General features: G+C 43.9%; 1 protein-coding gene across 2 annotated transcripts in view; it reads left to right on the top strand.

Annotated features, from left to right (window-relative positions):
• LOC139753262 (uncharacterized) overlaps nt 1-12,393 on the top strand; it is a 32,192-nt gene extending 19,799 nt beyond the window's left edge. For both annotated transcript variants that reach the window (XM_071669522.1, XM_071669521.1), the window contains one exon: nt 9,402-12,393. In XM_071669522.1, coding sequence (XP_071525623.1) covers nt 9,410-11,926 — 2,517 coding nt within the window. In that variant the 5' untranslated portion in view covers nt 9,402-9,409 and the 3' untranslated portion in view covers nt 11,927-12,393. The remainder of the gene's footprint in view (nt 1-9,401) is intronic.
• Nucleotides 12,394-18,665: the final 6,272 nt, after the last annotated feature.

The following is an 18,665-nucleotide window of genomic DNA, read 5'->3' as shown; positions in this document are numbered from 1 at the left end:
CGCGAGCAGCTGTTTCATATCTACAGTGGCCGTATTCGCTCCAGTATGGAACACGGCTCGCACACATTTGGATGGCTCGTCCCTCACCTTACTGCTAAACTTCCTTATCACCTGGTGTTTCACCAGGTCTCACCGGTCTTTAACTGTTTCTTCTATGTCCGCTGTGATGTTGCTGTTCTTTTTTCCTATTCGTGCTGCTAGTATTAAGGCCACTGCTATCGATAAGTTTCCTTGCTTCAAAAGGCTGGTACCAGTGACCTGCGTCTGGCTGCTGTTTCTTATAGTTTGTGTATGGAGACGAAGCACACGAGGATTGACCGTTATGATACCATCCTTCCTTCGAACAGCAAAGTTGGGAACTCTCCTTGCTCCCCCCCCCCCCACCCCCACATTCTTTATGCAACTTTTCTACCTTTAAAAGTCGTGTCTTTAAACGCCTGAGGAACTTTGGTTACATCACTCTTATTTTCTTGCCGTAATATCACATCACCCTAGATGGTCAGCAGGACTGGATCTTGCTTCGTCCGTTCCTTGTCCTTCTCGAAGTAGGGGGTAAAAAAAAGTAATGGTTTGGCGGTGTCTTCCTATGTTACTAGTGTGGAGAGGGGGGGAAGGTGCATTCGCTCATAGATAATAGCGTTTCCAGTTTTACTTTTTCATTATTTGGATGTGATGTTAACTACTTTTTTTTTTTTTTTTTTTTGTAGATTATGTGTATGGTATTTTCATCAAAATGTAAGGATGTTTTATCAGGTTATAGCTTATAAAGGTCAATATGTTTTGGAGTATTCTGATGAGTTTGTACCTTTATCATTCGTGGTATTTCCTGCTTGGTAGGATGGGCTTCCTCAGGGTTTGCTTCTGGGGTGTAGTGAGAGGGGAGGTTAGGCAGACGTCTTGGTCAAGTGTCCACCCCTGGTTGGGGAGGTTGGTAATATCCTGGATCATTTAGTATTAGTATTGGAGGAACTGGTCTTGACATTACTTTTACTTTTGAAGGGTTTCCGTTGCTTTTAAAGAAGTTAATGGTGATCAAATGTTATATATATATATATATATATATATAGATAATGATTATAGGATATTTGCCTTTTTATATATATGTGCTATATTGCATGTGTGTAACAGCTTCTTGCCAGTAAAGGTGTCAGTCATTATCACTTAATGCACTCGCATGCACTCAATGCACTCACATGTTTTACATGTTACCAGGCATACTTGGAGAGTCGTTAAGTTTGGCACCTTTAAAGAAATGTTAAGGGGTGGTTAGAGGTCGCGCTCTGGCATAACTTTCAGTGTTTGTATCTATAATTTACGGCTGCACGCTGATTGCTTCAAGTCTGTAGCTCTCTCTAAAGGAGAATGTCTGTTGTCCGAATTGGAACTCTGGCAGCTCCTACTGTTCTGCCCACGTCTGGGTCTTGGGGTTCGGTCATCACGACAGCATGTTATTATTGATCTCGTACATTCCATCAAATGCCCGTTAGAGGAATGGGAAATTTGTGAAGTAAGAGTGACGGGAGTCCATAACATTGTTGAGTGTGCTGTGTGTGTGATTATATATTTGTCATGACCTATTTGTATTGGACATGACTTGCTTGTCTTCACCATTAGATTCCCCCCATCTCTTGAACTTAACACACGGCAACCTTTTTGTTTTTTAAGTTTTTTCTTGCCGTCATCATCGTACACAGTTTCTTCATTTTTAACTCGCTCCATTCATCTGCTTCTCCAATAAAAGTACATTTCAGATGCGTCTTGCACAGGGTCTTGTAGTCATGGCTTCTGTTTCCGTCTTTGCATTTTTCGAAGAAGTGTTCACCGATGACATCATAAAACTTTTTTTTTAGACTTAGAGGCTGGTGTTTGTCACTCCCCAGTGTTGGGCAAGATTATAGCTCCAGCGTCTCACTTCAACTCGGCTTTCTTGATTCTGATACCATCTTTGTTGACCTGTGGACATTTTCTGTTCGTTCGTGTCGCTTCTTCAAGTTCGTCGACCAGATTTGAGAAGCATGATTTGTTGACCTGTGGACATTTTCTGTTCGTTCGTGTCGCTTCTTCAAGTGCGTCGACCAGATTTGAGAAGCATGTGTTGATTTTGGTCAAATATATGACGTGAAGAGTTTGCTAAACTTTCCTTATCCACGTTCATAAAAGCGACTTTAATGTTTTGCCAGCTGTCAATCTACCTCCTTTGCAGTTCTAATGTGCGACTCCTGCAATGGCTTAGTGTCACTGTGTCCCATCTTAATTGCATCATCAAAGTTTCTCTATTCCTTTACTCTTGTCGTATCGTCTTTACTAATTTCATGCTTTCTTACGCCTTAAAAATGCTGGCTTGTTGGAGAGCCGCTTAGATCTTCACCATAACCCATCGTGGGTGTTTTGATTGTGTGGGAGGAGAAATATGTGTGTGGAGTGGGATAGGTATGGCTGTGGAGGGAGAATGTATGTGGAAAGGGGCCAGTAAGTGTGTTGGTAGCAGAAAAAAGTTTTCGTGTGTCTGTGCTTACTGCGATAGGGAGTGTGTATGGACAGGGATAGATGTGTTTGTGCGACGTGACGTATACACTAGAGGGGGCTAGTTAGTCACCTGTTACACGTATTTGTTCATGGCATGTCCGGCGGATACAAAGCTTGCGTGTGTACGTGTGGCGAGGAAGGCAGACGTGATTACATTAAAGGGTAAGGTGCGTGTATGCACGTCATGTTTAGATCGTAAACCCTTGCCGTCTAAGTGCCTCCCAGTCCCCATAGCAAATAAGGATAATGGTTTTCGATTACTTGAGTGGCATTGTGGTGGGAGGGGGGGGGGGGTCGGTACAGCGAGGAGTGTGTGACATCAGCAGCCACAAGTGATGGCTTGCCTGCCTGCACGATGCTCCCTACTGTTCCCTTGTACCATCCACCGCCGAGGAGGGGGGGATAGGCTCTTCCTAAGCACTGGTAGTGTCCTGGCCCCATGCCACCCAGCTCAGGATGAGGGTTGACTATCCTTGGTACAGGTAATGCCCAAGTCACTCGCCACTCCAGTAGTGCGGAGATGGAGTACTTCTGCATGGTACTGGTGTTTTCCAGGTCCTTGCACCATCCTGTACTGGGGAAGGAAGGTGGGGGGAATTGTCGTAAGTACTGGTACTGTCCAGGTAACCCGCCACCCAGCATGGAAGTGCGGGTTACTCGTGTACTTGCAACTGGTATTGACCAGGTCACTCACCATCTAGTACGCGGGCAGGGGGTGGGGGGGAGGTGTACTGGTAGTTAGGGTACCTTGTTTGTTGAAGAATAAGTAACACAGTTGAGAGAGAGAGAGAGAGAGAGTTACCGTGGAACAAGATATGGCTGAGCGTCGTCCACCAGCGCAAGAGACAACCGAACCTGTTGCAGACAGGCATACTCAGCGAGTGGGTTAAGGGAGTCGGTTCGGTTACTCGATTACCCACTCCACCGTGTGGTGAAAGAGGTACCATTAACTCCCTCCCTAGCCCTACCTCCCCCAACGATAGGGAATCAGTCACGTGAACACTTGCACGATAGCAGCCCTCAGGGGGAGGGAGGGTAGTGGTAAAAGATAAACGAGATAATTGAATAACAAGGTGGTGGTGGTGGCAAGTTGGTTGGCCCTCCCCTGCACGTCATGCAAGAGTGTGTGTGTGGGTGTTGACAGAGTTATCTGATATGTCCGGGTTTGTTGCCTTGCAGTACCTTAGACATATGGGGCATGTGCATTGTAAGGATTAATAAGAACAATAGTGCTTGCTTGCGTACCCTAGCCTATGCAATTTTGTATATATATATATATATATATATATATATATATATATATATATATATAAACACCCAATAACTATTTTTTCAAATTTTTCCACGCGTTTTGTTTCATTGGATAAAATTTGAACTAAATGACATGCTCATTTTTACTTTATTCTTGAATTACGTGCGAGTTTCGGGCACACACAAACACTGTCCACCGCCAGCCGGACTGGCCAGAAACGATGCAGTACGAGAAACAAAACACGAGTGACAACATCTTAAAGTGATACAAGCGAGAGCGATGACGTAGATGGTTATGTTGATTGGTGGACCGTGTTCCCTGGGTTGCGCCCGGACTTTCACTTTTAGAAAGAGGTTCTGGGGGCATTAACATGAAGTTGTGCGTGTATGGACCTTATGGTACCTGGTCGTTAGGTCTGCCTGTAAAGGAGAGGGAGTTCTGCGACAGTAGGAACTTGTTTGTACATGAGCCAAGGTCAGCGTCTATGGAAAGAAAAGTGGTTACGTAACTCATGATGGCTTTGGGTAGACCAGACCACCTTTGCAGGGTGTTCGAGCTTGTCTTCATTACATAACTCTCTCTCTCTCTCTCTCTCTCTCTCTCTCTCTCTCTCTCTCTCTCTCTCTCTCTCTCTCAAATGGCAAAAGGTACTGTTAGTTACTCTATATGCTAGGCGGCCTTGCCTTTTGTGACAACCACTTTGTGGGTCACATCTGGTCGGACTGGGTCATGGAGAGCGCCCTCACCGTGCCGCAGCCATCAGCTGATCAAGAGTTGTCATAGAATACCATATGACGGCGAGGTCGATTCCTGTGTTCTTCCGTTGTCTCTGGCTTCGGCTTCGACTACGTGCGATCCAACAGGATTACTCGTTGTTTCTTGTGAAAGGGTTTAAGACATTGTTAATTTCACTCAGATATGGTCAGCGTGAAGCTTTCGTTAGTTAATTTGATAGGGAAAAGTATGCGCGTGTACTCATTTAATATATATATATATATGTATATATATATATATATATATATATATATATATATTTTTTTTTTTTTTTTTTTTTTTATACCTCGTCGCTGTCTCCCGCGTTTGCGAGGTAGCGCAAGGAAACAGACGAAAGAAATGGCCCAACCCACCCCCATACACATGTATATACATACGTCCACACACGCAAATATACATACCTCCACAGCTTTCCATGGTTTACCCCAGACGCTTCACATGCCTTGATTCAATCCACTGACAGCACGTCAACCCCGGTATACCACATCGCTCCAATTCACTCTATTCCTTGCCCTCCTTTCACCCTCCTGCATGTTCAGGCCCCGATCACACAAAATCTTTTTCACTCCATCTTTCCACCTCCAATTTGGTCTCCCTCTTCTCGTTCCCTCCACCTCCGACACATATATCCTCTTGGTCAATCTTTCCCCACTCATTCTCTCCATGTGCCCAAACCATTTCAAAACACCCTCTTCTGCTCTCTCAACCACGCTCTTTTTATTTCCACACATCTCTCTTACCCTTACGTTACTTACTCGATCAAACCACCTCACACCACACATTGTCCTCAAACATCTCATTTCCAGCACATCCATCCTCCTGCGCACAACTCTATCCATAGCCCACGCCTCGCAACCATACAACATTGTTGGAACCACAATTCCTTCAAACATACCCATTTTTGCTTTCCGAGGTAATGTTCTCGACTTCCACACATTCTTCAAGGCTCCCAGAATTTTCGCCCCCTCCCCCATCCTATGATCCACTTCCGCTTCCATGGTTCCATCCGCTGCCAGATCCACTCCCAGATATCTAAAACACTTCACTTCCTCCAGTTTTTCTCCATTCAAACTCACCTCCCAATTGACTTGACCCTCAACCCTACTGTACCTAATAACCTTGCTCTTATTCACATTTACTCTTAACTTTCTTCTTCCACACACTTTACCAAACTCAGTCACCAGCTTCTGCAGTTTCTCACATGAATCAGCCACCAGCGCTGTATCATCAGCGAACAACAACTGACTCACTTCCCAAGCTCTCTCATCCCCAACAGACTTCATACTTGCCCCTCTTTCCAAAACTCTTGCATTCACCTCCCTAACAACCCCATCCATAAACAAATTAAACAACCATGGAGACATCACACACCCCTGCCGCAAACCTACATTCACTGAGAACCAGTCACTTTCCTCTCTTCCTACACGTACACATGCCTTACATCCTCGATAAAAACTTTTCACTGCTTCTAACAACTTGCCTCCCACACCATATATTCTTAATACCTTCCACAGAGCATCTCTATCAACTCTATCATATGCCTTCTCCAGATCCATAAATGCTACATACAAATCCATTTGCTTTTCTAAGTATTTCTCACATACATTCTTCAAAGCAAACACCTGATCCACACATCCTCTACCACTTCTGAAACCACACTGCTCTTCCCCAATCTATATATATATATATATATATATATATATATATACAAATGTTTGATGGTTGTCATAGCCTAGTCGGTACGTTTTCAAATACTAAGCAAAAGGTCCTTTGTTCGAAACCTAACTGTTGGAGGGTATTATGTGTTTATGAAAGTGTGTTCATATGCACTTATACGTAATATATATATATATATATATATATATATATATATATATATATATATATATATATATATATATATATATATATAATGTTTATTGAAACTTGGGTACATGTTTCAGAGGAAATTCGCCGTATCAAGAAGGTGTAAACAATTCACAAAGTTGCAACTCAAGTTTCAGCACAAGCAGACAGACCTGTACACCCTTTCGCGTCGTACAGGCAATGTACCTGGCCGTTAAGGGGAAAGTTGTGGGTACCTTGTGGTTGGAGGGGGGAGGTGTTGTCTTATGGGGTTGGGTAGCAAGATGTTGACAACTTTCCTTATGCTCTCTTCTCGTGATAGCTCATTCATGATGATTTGGTTGACAATAGGATGTGCTTTAAAGTTGCCTGAGGGTATGTTAAAGTTATAAATATTTGTAATTATGATGTACAGTGACATTACGTGTAGCATAATCTGGGGACTTCATAAATGCAGGGACACCAATAGGATAAGGAAACACGGGAATAATGCGCACTTGTGTATTACCACATTTTCAGAGGACTAGTTACAGAGATCGTTTTTCCTTTTCTTGATGGTGTTACTGGATTTATGAAGTCGTTGAGATTTTTGCATATGAGACGAAGGATATTCGATTACTTGTAATCGAATAGTCATTTTTTAATTAGGAGCGATCGTAGGCTAGTAGGTAGCGTTGCCGACTACTCCGCAAAAGATCATGGGTTCGCATCCTGGCTGTTGTAGGGTATCATGTATGTTTCTATGAAAATGCTCATTCAAATGTACTATATTCGTATGTATGTTATTATACAAAAGTGCACTTGGGGCCTCCCCTCTCTAGGATAGCATCAGTTTACCTCTTCCCTTGTTCTATCTTAGATACAGCAGCACAAGGCTGCTTTGCATCTACAGATACAGCAGCACAGGGCTGCTTTGCATCTACACTCTACGCCTACAATCTGTATCATCGTTTCCATTCCAAGGGAGGTGCTTGTGCTAAATGTTGTACAATATATATATATATATATATATATATATATATATATATATATATATATATATATATACACATTACTCGCCTTGTGGATCTTGCGTCTCCTAGACTGAAACCATTTGGCTCAAAAAGTGTGTGTGTGTGTGCGCACGCATACCCTCACCCACCCTCCTTTCGTAACACCAACTTCGGCAGTTTGAGAGAACTCAGGGATGTTGGTGAATCTTACGTCAGTGGCCTTCGACAGTGCCAAAGCTAATGACCGGATATGGCATGTGTTTGCTTTTTAAAACTTCGTTCCTTTGGCTTTTCTGCTTCAGTAAAAGTTTCTTCTGGGGTCGGTCGTAGTGATTCTCACGTGGGTGATGTTGCTGCCACTGCTCTCATGATCTGTCTTTACTGCTTCCCATGGATTCTGTAGTGGGCCCAGCCACATGAGGATTGTCCGTTATCATATCTCCTTTCCACGAAGAGCGAAGATGTGAAGCTCTGCTGCTTCTTTCATCTTCCCATCTTCTCTAAACCATATCTACTTTTAATACTTAGGTCACCCACTAGCACCGCAGGAACTCCGATTAATTCCTTGATATTTTCCTAACCTATTTTGCTTTGAGCTGGGATGGCTGTGACTGGGGCATGTGTCAAGAGTTAAGACAGTTGTATAATACAGGGGGATGAACGCTAGTGAAATTAGACGTTACTTCCCACTCATATGGCAAAACCAGTTCGCGTGTGTGTGTGTGTGTGTGTGTGTGACTAAGCGAATCGAAAATGGATGGTGATGCACCTACAAATGTCATTTCTGGTGTAATGTGGTTAAATATGCAGCAGTTAGTGCATTATGAAGTCAACCGTGTGATTAAATAATGCCAGGCAACTTGGCTGTTTCACAAGACACTCACTGTGACGACCTTGCACACGGTTGCAGGTTATTGTGTCTATCGTGCCGCCTCACCATTTTGAAAAATCGGACCACTGTTGGATCAGACCTCGCTCGCTTTCCACCCACTGACTCCACTGCACTTGATGAATTTCTGCGATGATGATAATGCGCCACACCAATTAGTGCTGTCCCGTAATTAACCGCCCGATTGTAATCAAACTAGGGTACGTTGTACGTGTTTGTTGGGGCATGTTTAATGAGAAGTTTGCCGGGGGCGTTGGTCATCTGGTGGTGAAATTGCTGTGGGGATGGGGTGGGGGTGTAGCGTGATGGAGTTGAGAGGACAGAAACGGGTTTGTTCGGGGGCAGTACTGAAGTTGCTGGTAAGTAATATGTACAGATAGTGGAGCCATAGTGAAGCCATGGGGAGGAATGAGTGTAGACATGAGGATACTGAAACCATGGGGTGTAATTAGTGACAGTCATGAAGGTAATAAGGCAATAGGAAGTAATGAGTGGGGAAGAGAGGAGGTCGGAGTTTACAGTGAATATGATTACGTGGATGTCTAGTGGCAGGGTTAGCTCAGGTGTATGATATTGTGTGAATCCCTTACATGTAGACTGAGATCTTTATTATTGTTGTTGTTGTGGTTGCTTCCTGAGGTAAGGCTGCATCGGCTTAGGTGAGGTTTGTTCTTTATGCTTTCGTTCATCGTAGGAAAAAATTAAGGAATGGGGAGGAGACGAGCATTGGAGAGGGGTGGGGTGATGGGGTCAGCTGGCAGCCAGCATGGGCTATCAGGTGTCAGGGTGGGGAGAAGGGATGCTTCGCCTGCCTATATATATATATATATATATATATATATATATATATATATATATATATATATATATATATAAATAACCGGCCGCTGTTTTAAATGAGTAGTATGTTGTTACTGCTCGATATTCTTGTATAATCTGATGGGGAGAGACTGCACACACGAGCTAGGGGACCTGGCGACTCTGCCTGTCATTTTTTGACGATAATAGCATAGAAATCTGCTACTGATCGACCTGTGATATAATGTCCTGCATATATTTTAAATGGCAAGTTTTATGTTAACTTGGTCCTTACGTTTATTTTTTTCCCCCCTTCCCATTGCAGGGTGTGTGATGGAATATGCTGCGATGCTGAGCGATCCGGACCTTGTGTCCGGGCTCTGCGACCTGCTAGCAGACCCGGACCTAGCGGTCGTGAAGCGCACCATCCGGGTGTTCGCCAACGTATACCGTCACGCCCTCCAGCTGCTAGCCACGGGCGATTTGGACGAAACCACCTTCCTGGGCGCCTGGCCCGCGGTCAAAAGCGTGGCAGAGAAGCTCATACACATGCTGGCCAACACGGAAAACGAAGGCGTTATTATTCACATCGTGCGCTTCTTGGAGGCGTCGCTCGTGGCCCACCTGCTGTGTGACGTGAACCGTTACCCAAAGATTGCCGCCCAGAGTCCCAGGATGGTGACCAAGGGCGTCGGGGCTCTGAAGAGCTTGGTCACCACCCCCTACATAGGTGGCTCTGCCTTCATCGTGGCCGTGAAAGCGCTCATAACCGTCGCCTGCTACAAGCCAGACTTGTGGGAACCCGTCACCACCATCATAGAAAAGCAGATTGCGTCGCCTCCTCCTACCTTATTCGACCACAACGTACGGTCACTCCACAAGATACTACAGAGGAACCTCTTTCGCCTCTTACGGCGCTCCAACACCGCAGTCCTTCGCAGCAAGCTGATCGAGATGATGGTGACAGTGGGCGTCCCACGTCGCATGTTATCGCAGTGGGCGCCACCGCAGGAGACACGCAAGAGATCTTCGCAGCTGACGCAGAGTGAAGACGCCATCACCGGCCGCAACACTCCACCAGTCAAGCGACTGAAGTACGAAAATAACAGTGGCGACGAAGGCAAGAGGACACCCCCACGAGACCCTCGCGAAGTGCGCGACCCAAGGGAATCTCGTCTTCGAGATCCAAGAGAAGTCGGGAGTGAGTCAGGAGAGTCGAGAGTTAGTGCTGAACCAAGAGATCCCAGGACCGCTCAGCCGGCGGACCCTCGGCTCAGCCCACCATACGAAATGCATACTTCACGAAGCCCCGAACCATCAAGTAAACCAGAAACACCGCCCGCATCAGGGAGATCCACGCCCGAGGTCAAGAAAGTTGTCAACGACAGCAGGAAAAGTAAAGAAATCAATTCCAACTTCGAATTTCTGAAAAGTTTAATATCTAGTACGAAGAATATGCCGGCTCCCTTCCTGGAACGTTGCTCGGAGAAGGAAAAAGCCCTGTACGAGCGACTTGATCACCCTCATGTGGTGGAGCTGGTTCTGTCGTGCTTAGACAGCGTGCCCGACTCTCCCCCCGAGGACCTGCTTGCAAAGTTAGGGCACGGCAGCGGGGACGTGGACGGCATCAGGGAACACTTGACTCGTCTGTTGGCGCCACACATTCACGCTGACTTCATCAATAGTCTACCGCCAGTCGAAGAGGAGGAGGAGGAGGAGGAGGAGAGCTGCCCCGCGCCCTCCAACCCACCCTCAAGACCATCCTCCGCCTCTTCTGCGTCCACTGCATTTTCCAACGCGGCCGTACCCATGCAGCGAGAGCCTTCCCCACCCTCCCCTCCTTCGTCGAATCGTTCCACTCCCACGGATCCTACGCTTGTGTGCAATTCAGATGTAGATCTGCGACAGTTGTTAAATCGGGGATTTCAGAGTATGGGGGACGTGGACATGCGAACCATTGACCCACAGCGAGGGCCACGGGATCCCAGGACGTCCATAGTAGACCATAAGGACTCTGTGATGGACCCCAGGACGTCGAGGCTAGACCGCAGGCCAGACTTTGGAAATGATTTGGTCGATCCGAGAAAGTCGGTGATCAGCACAAGCACACGCCTTGACCCTAGGATAGCCATGGCAGACCCCAGGCCCATCTCGGACATGACAGACCTGCGGATCAACAGCATGAACCCCAGGATCACCCAGTCCTACGCTGATGCCAGGGACCCCAGGATGGGTAATTGCCCGGATCCTCGGGATCAGATGCTGGGGAACAACCAGCCAAACTTCATGGGGATGGGTCCTGGGATGCCGGGAGGCAACAACATGATGCAGAACAATAACTTTGGTCTACAGGCTTTTGGAAACCGGCTAGGAAACGGCGGCGGTGGCGGCATGAACCAAATGGGTAACGGTGGCGGCATGAACCAGATGGGTAACGGCGGCGGCATGAACCAACAAAACCCGCGAATGATGAACGGGCCGCATGGTATGGGCATGGGTAACGGCCCCATGGATGGAAGGCTCGGGAATGCCATGGATGGAAGGCTAGGGAATGCCATGGATGGAAGGCTAGGGAATGCCATGGATGGAAGGCTAGGGAATGCCATGGATGGAAGGTTAGGGAATGCCATGGATGGAAGGCTAGGAAATGGCATGGATGGAAGGCTAGGGAATGGCATGGATGGAAGGTTAGGGAATTCCATGGGTGGCCGGAACAATATGTTTGGCCCCGGGCAAGGTGGGATGGGTGGACCGTGGGAGAGTGACGTGCAACAGAACCGTATGGGCATGATGATGTCAAGGCTGAATTGCCCCGCCATTTTCCCTCAGGCGACACCCATGCGATTGTAGCTGTTGCAAGTAGGGTTCTCGCCGGTAGGAGGGTCGCAGCTCACAACCTGTCCTCAGTGGTTACTCAATAATTACGGGCCAAATGTAAACTTCTTTAAGTAACTTTTAAGTTTGTGGATTAGTCATAATTTACTTTCATTCCATAAGGTGCTGGTGTAATTGGAAGACGTTGGTGTGTCCATGATGGCTCTGATGTTTTGTTCGATTCGCTCTATTTCCATGTTATGATACGGAGTCTTCCTGAACTAAGCTTATTATCTTTATTTAATACAGGAGTATTTATTTGAGGTGACGTGACATATATAGAGCGATCGAAAAGGAATGGTGAAGTTCCTAAGAATAATGACTAATGTTATGCTTATGTACAGTGAGTGGGTGCATCTTGCAAGACTGCTCGAGTGATATTTATGAATGTATGGCTATGTAAAGATCTTTTTTTATATTTTGAATATATTGTACTTAGCATCCATTTTGTTTGTTTACCCCTATTATGACTGTACATAGTGTTAGCTTATGGCAAATTTATGTTTAATAAAGAAATGTTACTTTTTTGCGAAGCAAGTTCTCTTTAGAGTTAAACCTTGAATGAAAATATGGTCCTAGTAAATCATATTAAGAAACTATGATAATGAATATTGACGGATGAATTATAATGAGATAAGGCAAGTTCAATAGAAAAAAAAAAAAAGTATAAGCGAGTATGATGCACGCTGGAAGATTAGGGTACGATGACTGGTTATCACCCTACTTTTTAAGTTGGAACGGTAGTACTTCCCAGGGTGACTATGCAACTAACAACCTGCAAGAAAAGATAGTATACGTGACGTTTAATACACCTTGTAATAGTGCAAAACAGCGGGTGGAATGAAATTCGGCAAGAATGAATAAAAAAAAGAATGACCACATGGTTGAATACCTATAACCTGTGAAGAGTTGAAGTCGTGTGTTGGTTTACCTGTCAGGGAATTATATGGTGGCAGTATTCTAGTGGTGAGCTGCTGTGGATAGCAATCTGGTGAGAAGTCACTGAGAAGAGTCATGCTGGGAAAACTGCATGGTGGGGTATAATACCTGGTGAGGAGAGCTGTGTGGTAAGGAAATATCACGAAGGTTTGCACTGTGCAGATATACCAGGTGAGTTATCTTGGGGGTTGTCATATGTAGCTTTGTAGTGGTAAATTACCAAGAGAACTCTGCGATGGGGATCTATTTGGCTTAAAGATAGATAACCTTTCAACTCTGACCTAGTCAAAAAAAAAAAAAAAATTCATAAACTTCTTTCAGCAATGAAATGCACATGCAGCTCATTAAAAAAGATAAAGCATCTTAAAGGTATATTTATGACAAAAACTAATAGGTTAAGATAATTATGCACGTCAGTAAATAATTATAGCTTCATCTATAGTATTTGCCGACAGAAAATTGGCTTTTGCATCATTTAGGTGAGACAGTCCACACCTTCCCGCCTGGTAACAACTCAACAACTAATTCGAACGTCGCCAAACCCATTACTAGGCTGGCTCGTACAATCCAAGGCGGTTAGTGTTTTCCCGACTTAACAAGAAACCGGACGTTTTGTTTCTGAGGAACGTACTGTCTCTAGGTTAGTGGATATATTCATATAGCTTTGAAATGTATAAATATCATTTGTTTCTTGTAAAGCAGTCCTCGCTGTGACTTAAGACAATGCAACAATCAGTGAGAGATATGTTTTATATTTATTTGAAATCACTTCAATGATTTCAAATTGGGGAGGGGGGAGTACCCAAATGAGTTGTGTGGTTGCGTGATGGTAGGTATGCGTTGAAGATATATGATATCTGGTTATATGATTATATGCACCAATAATGTTTGGTCACACGGCATGTGACCACCTGGGTAGGGGTAGTGTCGCTGTGCAACGGCTGGAGTGAAATCAAATCCGGGGTTGTTTTGCTTCTGGTTCCCCTGTGCTCCCCCCACCGCCACACCCACGCTGCCCATTCCTACCTGCCAGTGTTATCAGCCTTACAGTGGGATGACTTACAGCCGAAATTCACTTCAGTGTGTCATGCGTCTTGGTTGTGTGAACGTTAACTCTGGTGCAAACTTCCAGTAAAATTATATATATATATATATATATATATATATATATATATATATATATATATATATATATATATATATATATATTGGAAAGGATTACAATTTTTGCGCGTGATCAAGATATTCCTATGAGTCCACGGGGAAAATGAAACACGAAGAGTTCCCAAGTGCACTTTCGTGTAATAATCATATCATCAGGGAAGATACAAGAGAGAAATATAACAGTCAGTTGATATACATCGAAGAGACGAAGCTAGGACGCCATTTGGTAAACATGTGATTGTCCAAAACAGGTGGCGATGGGATTGAATAAAGGCAGTGTGAATTGTGTACATGGGTATATATGTATGTCTGTGTGTGTATATATATGTGTACATTGAGATGTATAGGTATGTATATTTGCGTGTGTGGACGTGTATGTATATACATGTGTATGGGGGTGGGTTGGGCCATTTCTTTCGTCTGTTTCCTTGCGCTACCTCGCAAACGCGGGAGACAGCGACAAAGCAAATAATATATATATATATATATATATATATATATATATATATATATATATATATATATATATCAAATGTAACAAACGGTGAGACAGTCCACGTTACAACTGTCTGTGGGAGTATGATATACATCAACCATGATTTGCAGCGTTTAGAAATAGCGACTTGTGTCCAACTTACCTGAATGATTACATCCATCACTGAAGTGATCAAGCGTTCGAGTACATAGGACAAAGAGCCGACTGTGTGCCTGCACTAGGATGTCCTTCAACCATTGAGGGAGGGAAGGAGGATGGCGAGAACAACATCCCCTTTAGCAATCGGGTTGGAGAGGTTGGCTTGTATGATCACCCCCTCCCTATACACTTCACACAACCATGGAAAAATAGTAAATGATATCAACCTTTTAAAGAAAATTTATAGTTTTACTTATCGTTCTCTAATAATATCATCTTTAAACCAACGAAATGACAGCTTATTAAAACTTCATATCATACAGTAAATATCAGTAATCGTAGCCTTTCATTTTCATTCGCAAAAAAATCTACGCCAGTCCCTTCAGCGTTATGACATTGCCTGAGCTCCACAAACGCACCCTCATTAGTACGAGAAAACTGTATCAGGTGCTGGGGAACAAAAAAAGAAATAAAAAGAAACGTTCACAATTGACACTGTCAACCAGGATAGCTGGGTGCGTCGACCTTGAGCCTGCAACACCTACGCAGTATACATACACTCGCTACCTCCTGAGGGTATTATTATGCACCGCGCAAATCGCCATTCCCCCACTGACTATCGGGGTCAGTATGACTGTCGCTGGAGAACAATTGTCTCAGCTTTAAGCACTTTTGAAAAAACTGCAGATGCTCTAGAAAAGGGGTCTTGGGGCAAGTTACATACACACACACACACACACACACACATTATATATATAATATATATATATATATATATATATATATATATATATATATATATATATATATATATATATCAAGAGTTCCTGTAGCTCCAAGACTACTGCAGGTGGTGGAGCCTCGCCAAAAGGAACTTTTCACTCGGTATAATCTCGACAGGTGGGTTCCGGCAATACACACACTCTCACCTCAGCATGAAAAATGTTACTCATACAGAGGTTTTCAAAGAAATCTAACCAACCTTAGATGAAGAGTAAAAATTTCATAATTTTTATTTTGAAACCCATGTAGATTTCAAAATTGATATTTAACGTAATGAAATGATTGCATACTTGAGATAATCATGGAATATATTATTAAACGACTCGGTAAAGACAGTCAAGCAATATTTCAACCCCAGATTCGAATTCAGCATAATGATATTCCTTATACTGAGGTTTTGACGCATTCTATTTCCCTGAGAATCTACCAATATATATTCTTCTTTTAAACTATTCGCCAATATATATATATATATATATATATATATATATATATATATATATATATATATATATATATATATATAACGGGTACGGAAATTTTTATATGTTTCAAGCACAGACATTTTACTTTCAACAAATAGTTGCTGAATGAATATTGATTATATGCTAACAACACACTTCTTAACACGTAATAATTCACCGTGAACAGTGTGATATCTATAAGACTTTTGAATAACGGGCTTAAATGATCTCGAAATAGCCTTCAAGGCTAACTTGCTGTTGTTGGTAATCTTGTCCGGAAAATGAAGTACCTACACCCAAATTTTGTTTGTTTGGGCGTGAGCGTGGAACATATAAGCACACAAATACATGAATATACGCATTGGATATATGTATGATACCAATACAATCATGCGGGTTCCAAGCCTAGGAAGTTCCACGCCAGTTGTAGTCTACCTCCACGTAGACGTGACAGAGTTGTTTAAAACGGGTTGACCATGGGCTTGCATGTGGCCCTATGATTACCCCAGCCCTGAGAATATTCGACAGAAAAGAGTTTCATTTCCACCAACGGTCCAATGACATCGTCCAGTTTTTTGTTTTTTTTTCTCAGTGCGATAGATGATGGTGGTTAGGTGCCTTCTTTAATCCCGAGGTCAGGGTAGACAGTCAGATGTGCGGGGTAACATTACTCACACCATCCTCGGATCTCGCGTCGGTAGAGGCCGCCCACGAGACTTTTTTTTTTTTTCTACGTGTTTCGCATTGGAGGAGGAAGAGGAACCCAGGCCCGCCGGTGGAGCCGCAACAACATTAAATGAATTCAAACATGTAAAGACCATCGGATGCCCCCCCCCCCCAACTGTTGTAGTACATGGCAGCTGGTGCCTCCCTCTCTCCCGTAGTAGAGCATGGCTGGCAGTACCTCCCTCCCCATGCAGTAGTGCATGCCAGGGGATGCTTCCTCTCCCCTACATTAGTGCATAGCTGGTGGTTCCACCCTCCCTCCCCTGTAGGTTGCAGTGCATGGCCAGTGGTGCCTTCATCTCCCTGGAGTAGTTAGCGTTTAGCTAGTGGTGCCTCCCTCCCTCCGCAGTGCATGACCAGTGGTGCCTCCCTCCCTCCGCAGTGCATGGCAAATGGTGTCTCCTCTTTCCTGCAGGATGTAGAGCAGCGTGGCCATGGCTGGGTGAGCCTGAACATCAACATCAACAACAACAGTGACTAACTCTGTGACAGTTTAAGTTTGTCAGGGATTCTGGCCAGCAACGCCTGCTGATGCATGATGCAAGACACTAATAAGGCTGGCGTGTTCATCCTCAGAGGCTGGTGCCGACGCAGGTGGCAAGCCTGCCCACCCAACCCTCGAGTCCTTCCCGTCCGTAGGGAATCGATGATGTTACTAGATTTACCACGTTTGCCCTTGGCACGGATCAAGGCCACACTAATCACCCCGTTCTCAAAACATGAAAATGCTAGTTAGCAAACGCCTCTCTTCCTTCGTGGGCGAAAATGTAAAACTTTTATTAATTGACAGAGAACTTAGTGTTGTGTGTACGGCGTTGTTCAAGGCTTCCTCACAGTAAATACTGAGTGTCTTCCCTCGCCACAAATGAAAGATAAGGCTGAGTGTTTATCAGTGGGTAATGATCACCAGTGTGATGTCGTAGGAAGACTGAGTGTTTATCAGTGAGTAATGATCAACAGTGTGATGGAGTAGGACAGGGGGGTTCCGCCGGCGGTTGCAGCATTCGATCCACTGCTGGTCACTCGATGCGGTTCGCTGCGTCACAAACAATGCAAGCACATGGCGCCCGGGGAGTGTATAAGTTGTTTAATTCTTCTAAGGTGCTTAAACCGAAGATCATCCCAAATAAAAATGTTGACAACGTAAGTCTTTCTGACCCATATACATCCAAGTACAGCATCACTAAAATGTAAACCTTATCCTCTGGAAGGATCTTATCAGCATTGATTTTCTCTGTGCTTGTTAAGCGACTTTTCAATGTGCTGTTATACACACACACACACACACACAAATACCATCATTAGAACCTATACAGAAAGAATGATATGCATTTGATATAATCATTATGAGTTTCTGTTACAAGCATAAAATTCAAAACATTCCTTGAAAAATATACATCATAAAAGTCTAACGCGAAATAGATAATCGAGAAAGAAGAAAGAAAATAATGAAAATCATGCCTTATCTAAAATACATTAGATTTCATGCTTTTAACAGAAACTCATGTGCATATTACATACATATTACTCCTCTCTTTATAGGTTTTGGATGATGGTATATATAATTACCGAAACGTAGGCCAATAAAACCAAAGACTTTTATCCGAGACTTGGTGATTTTTTTTTTATTGCGAGTGCGTTTTCCAAGCAAAATCTTCGTGGCTGACACACACACACATATATATATATATATATATATATATATATATATATATATATATATTTTTTTTTTTTTTTTTTTTTTTTTTTTATACTTTGTCGCTGTCTCCCGCGTTTGCGAGGTAGCGCAAGGAAACAGACGAAAGAAATGGCCCAACCCCCCCCCCCATACACATGTACATACACACGTCCACACACGCAAATATACATACCTACACAGCTTTCCATGGTTTACCCCAGACGCTTCACATGCCTTGCTTCAATCCACTGACAGCACGTCAACCCCTGTATACCACATGACTCCAATTCACTCTATTTCTTGCCCTCCTTTCACCCTCCTGCATGT

Source organism: Panulirus ornatus, chromosome 14, assembly GCF_036320965.1.
Source record: "Panulirus ornatus isolate Po-2019 chromosome 14, ASM3632096v1, whole genome shotgun sequence".
Lineage (NCBI taxonomy): Eukaryota > Metazoa > Arthropoda > Malacostraca > Decapoda > Palinuridae > Panulirus > Panulirus ornatus.
The sequence above is the reverse complement of the archived record's forward strand: the minus strand, read 5'-3'. Positions and strand labels throughout refer to the sequence as shown.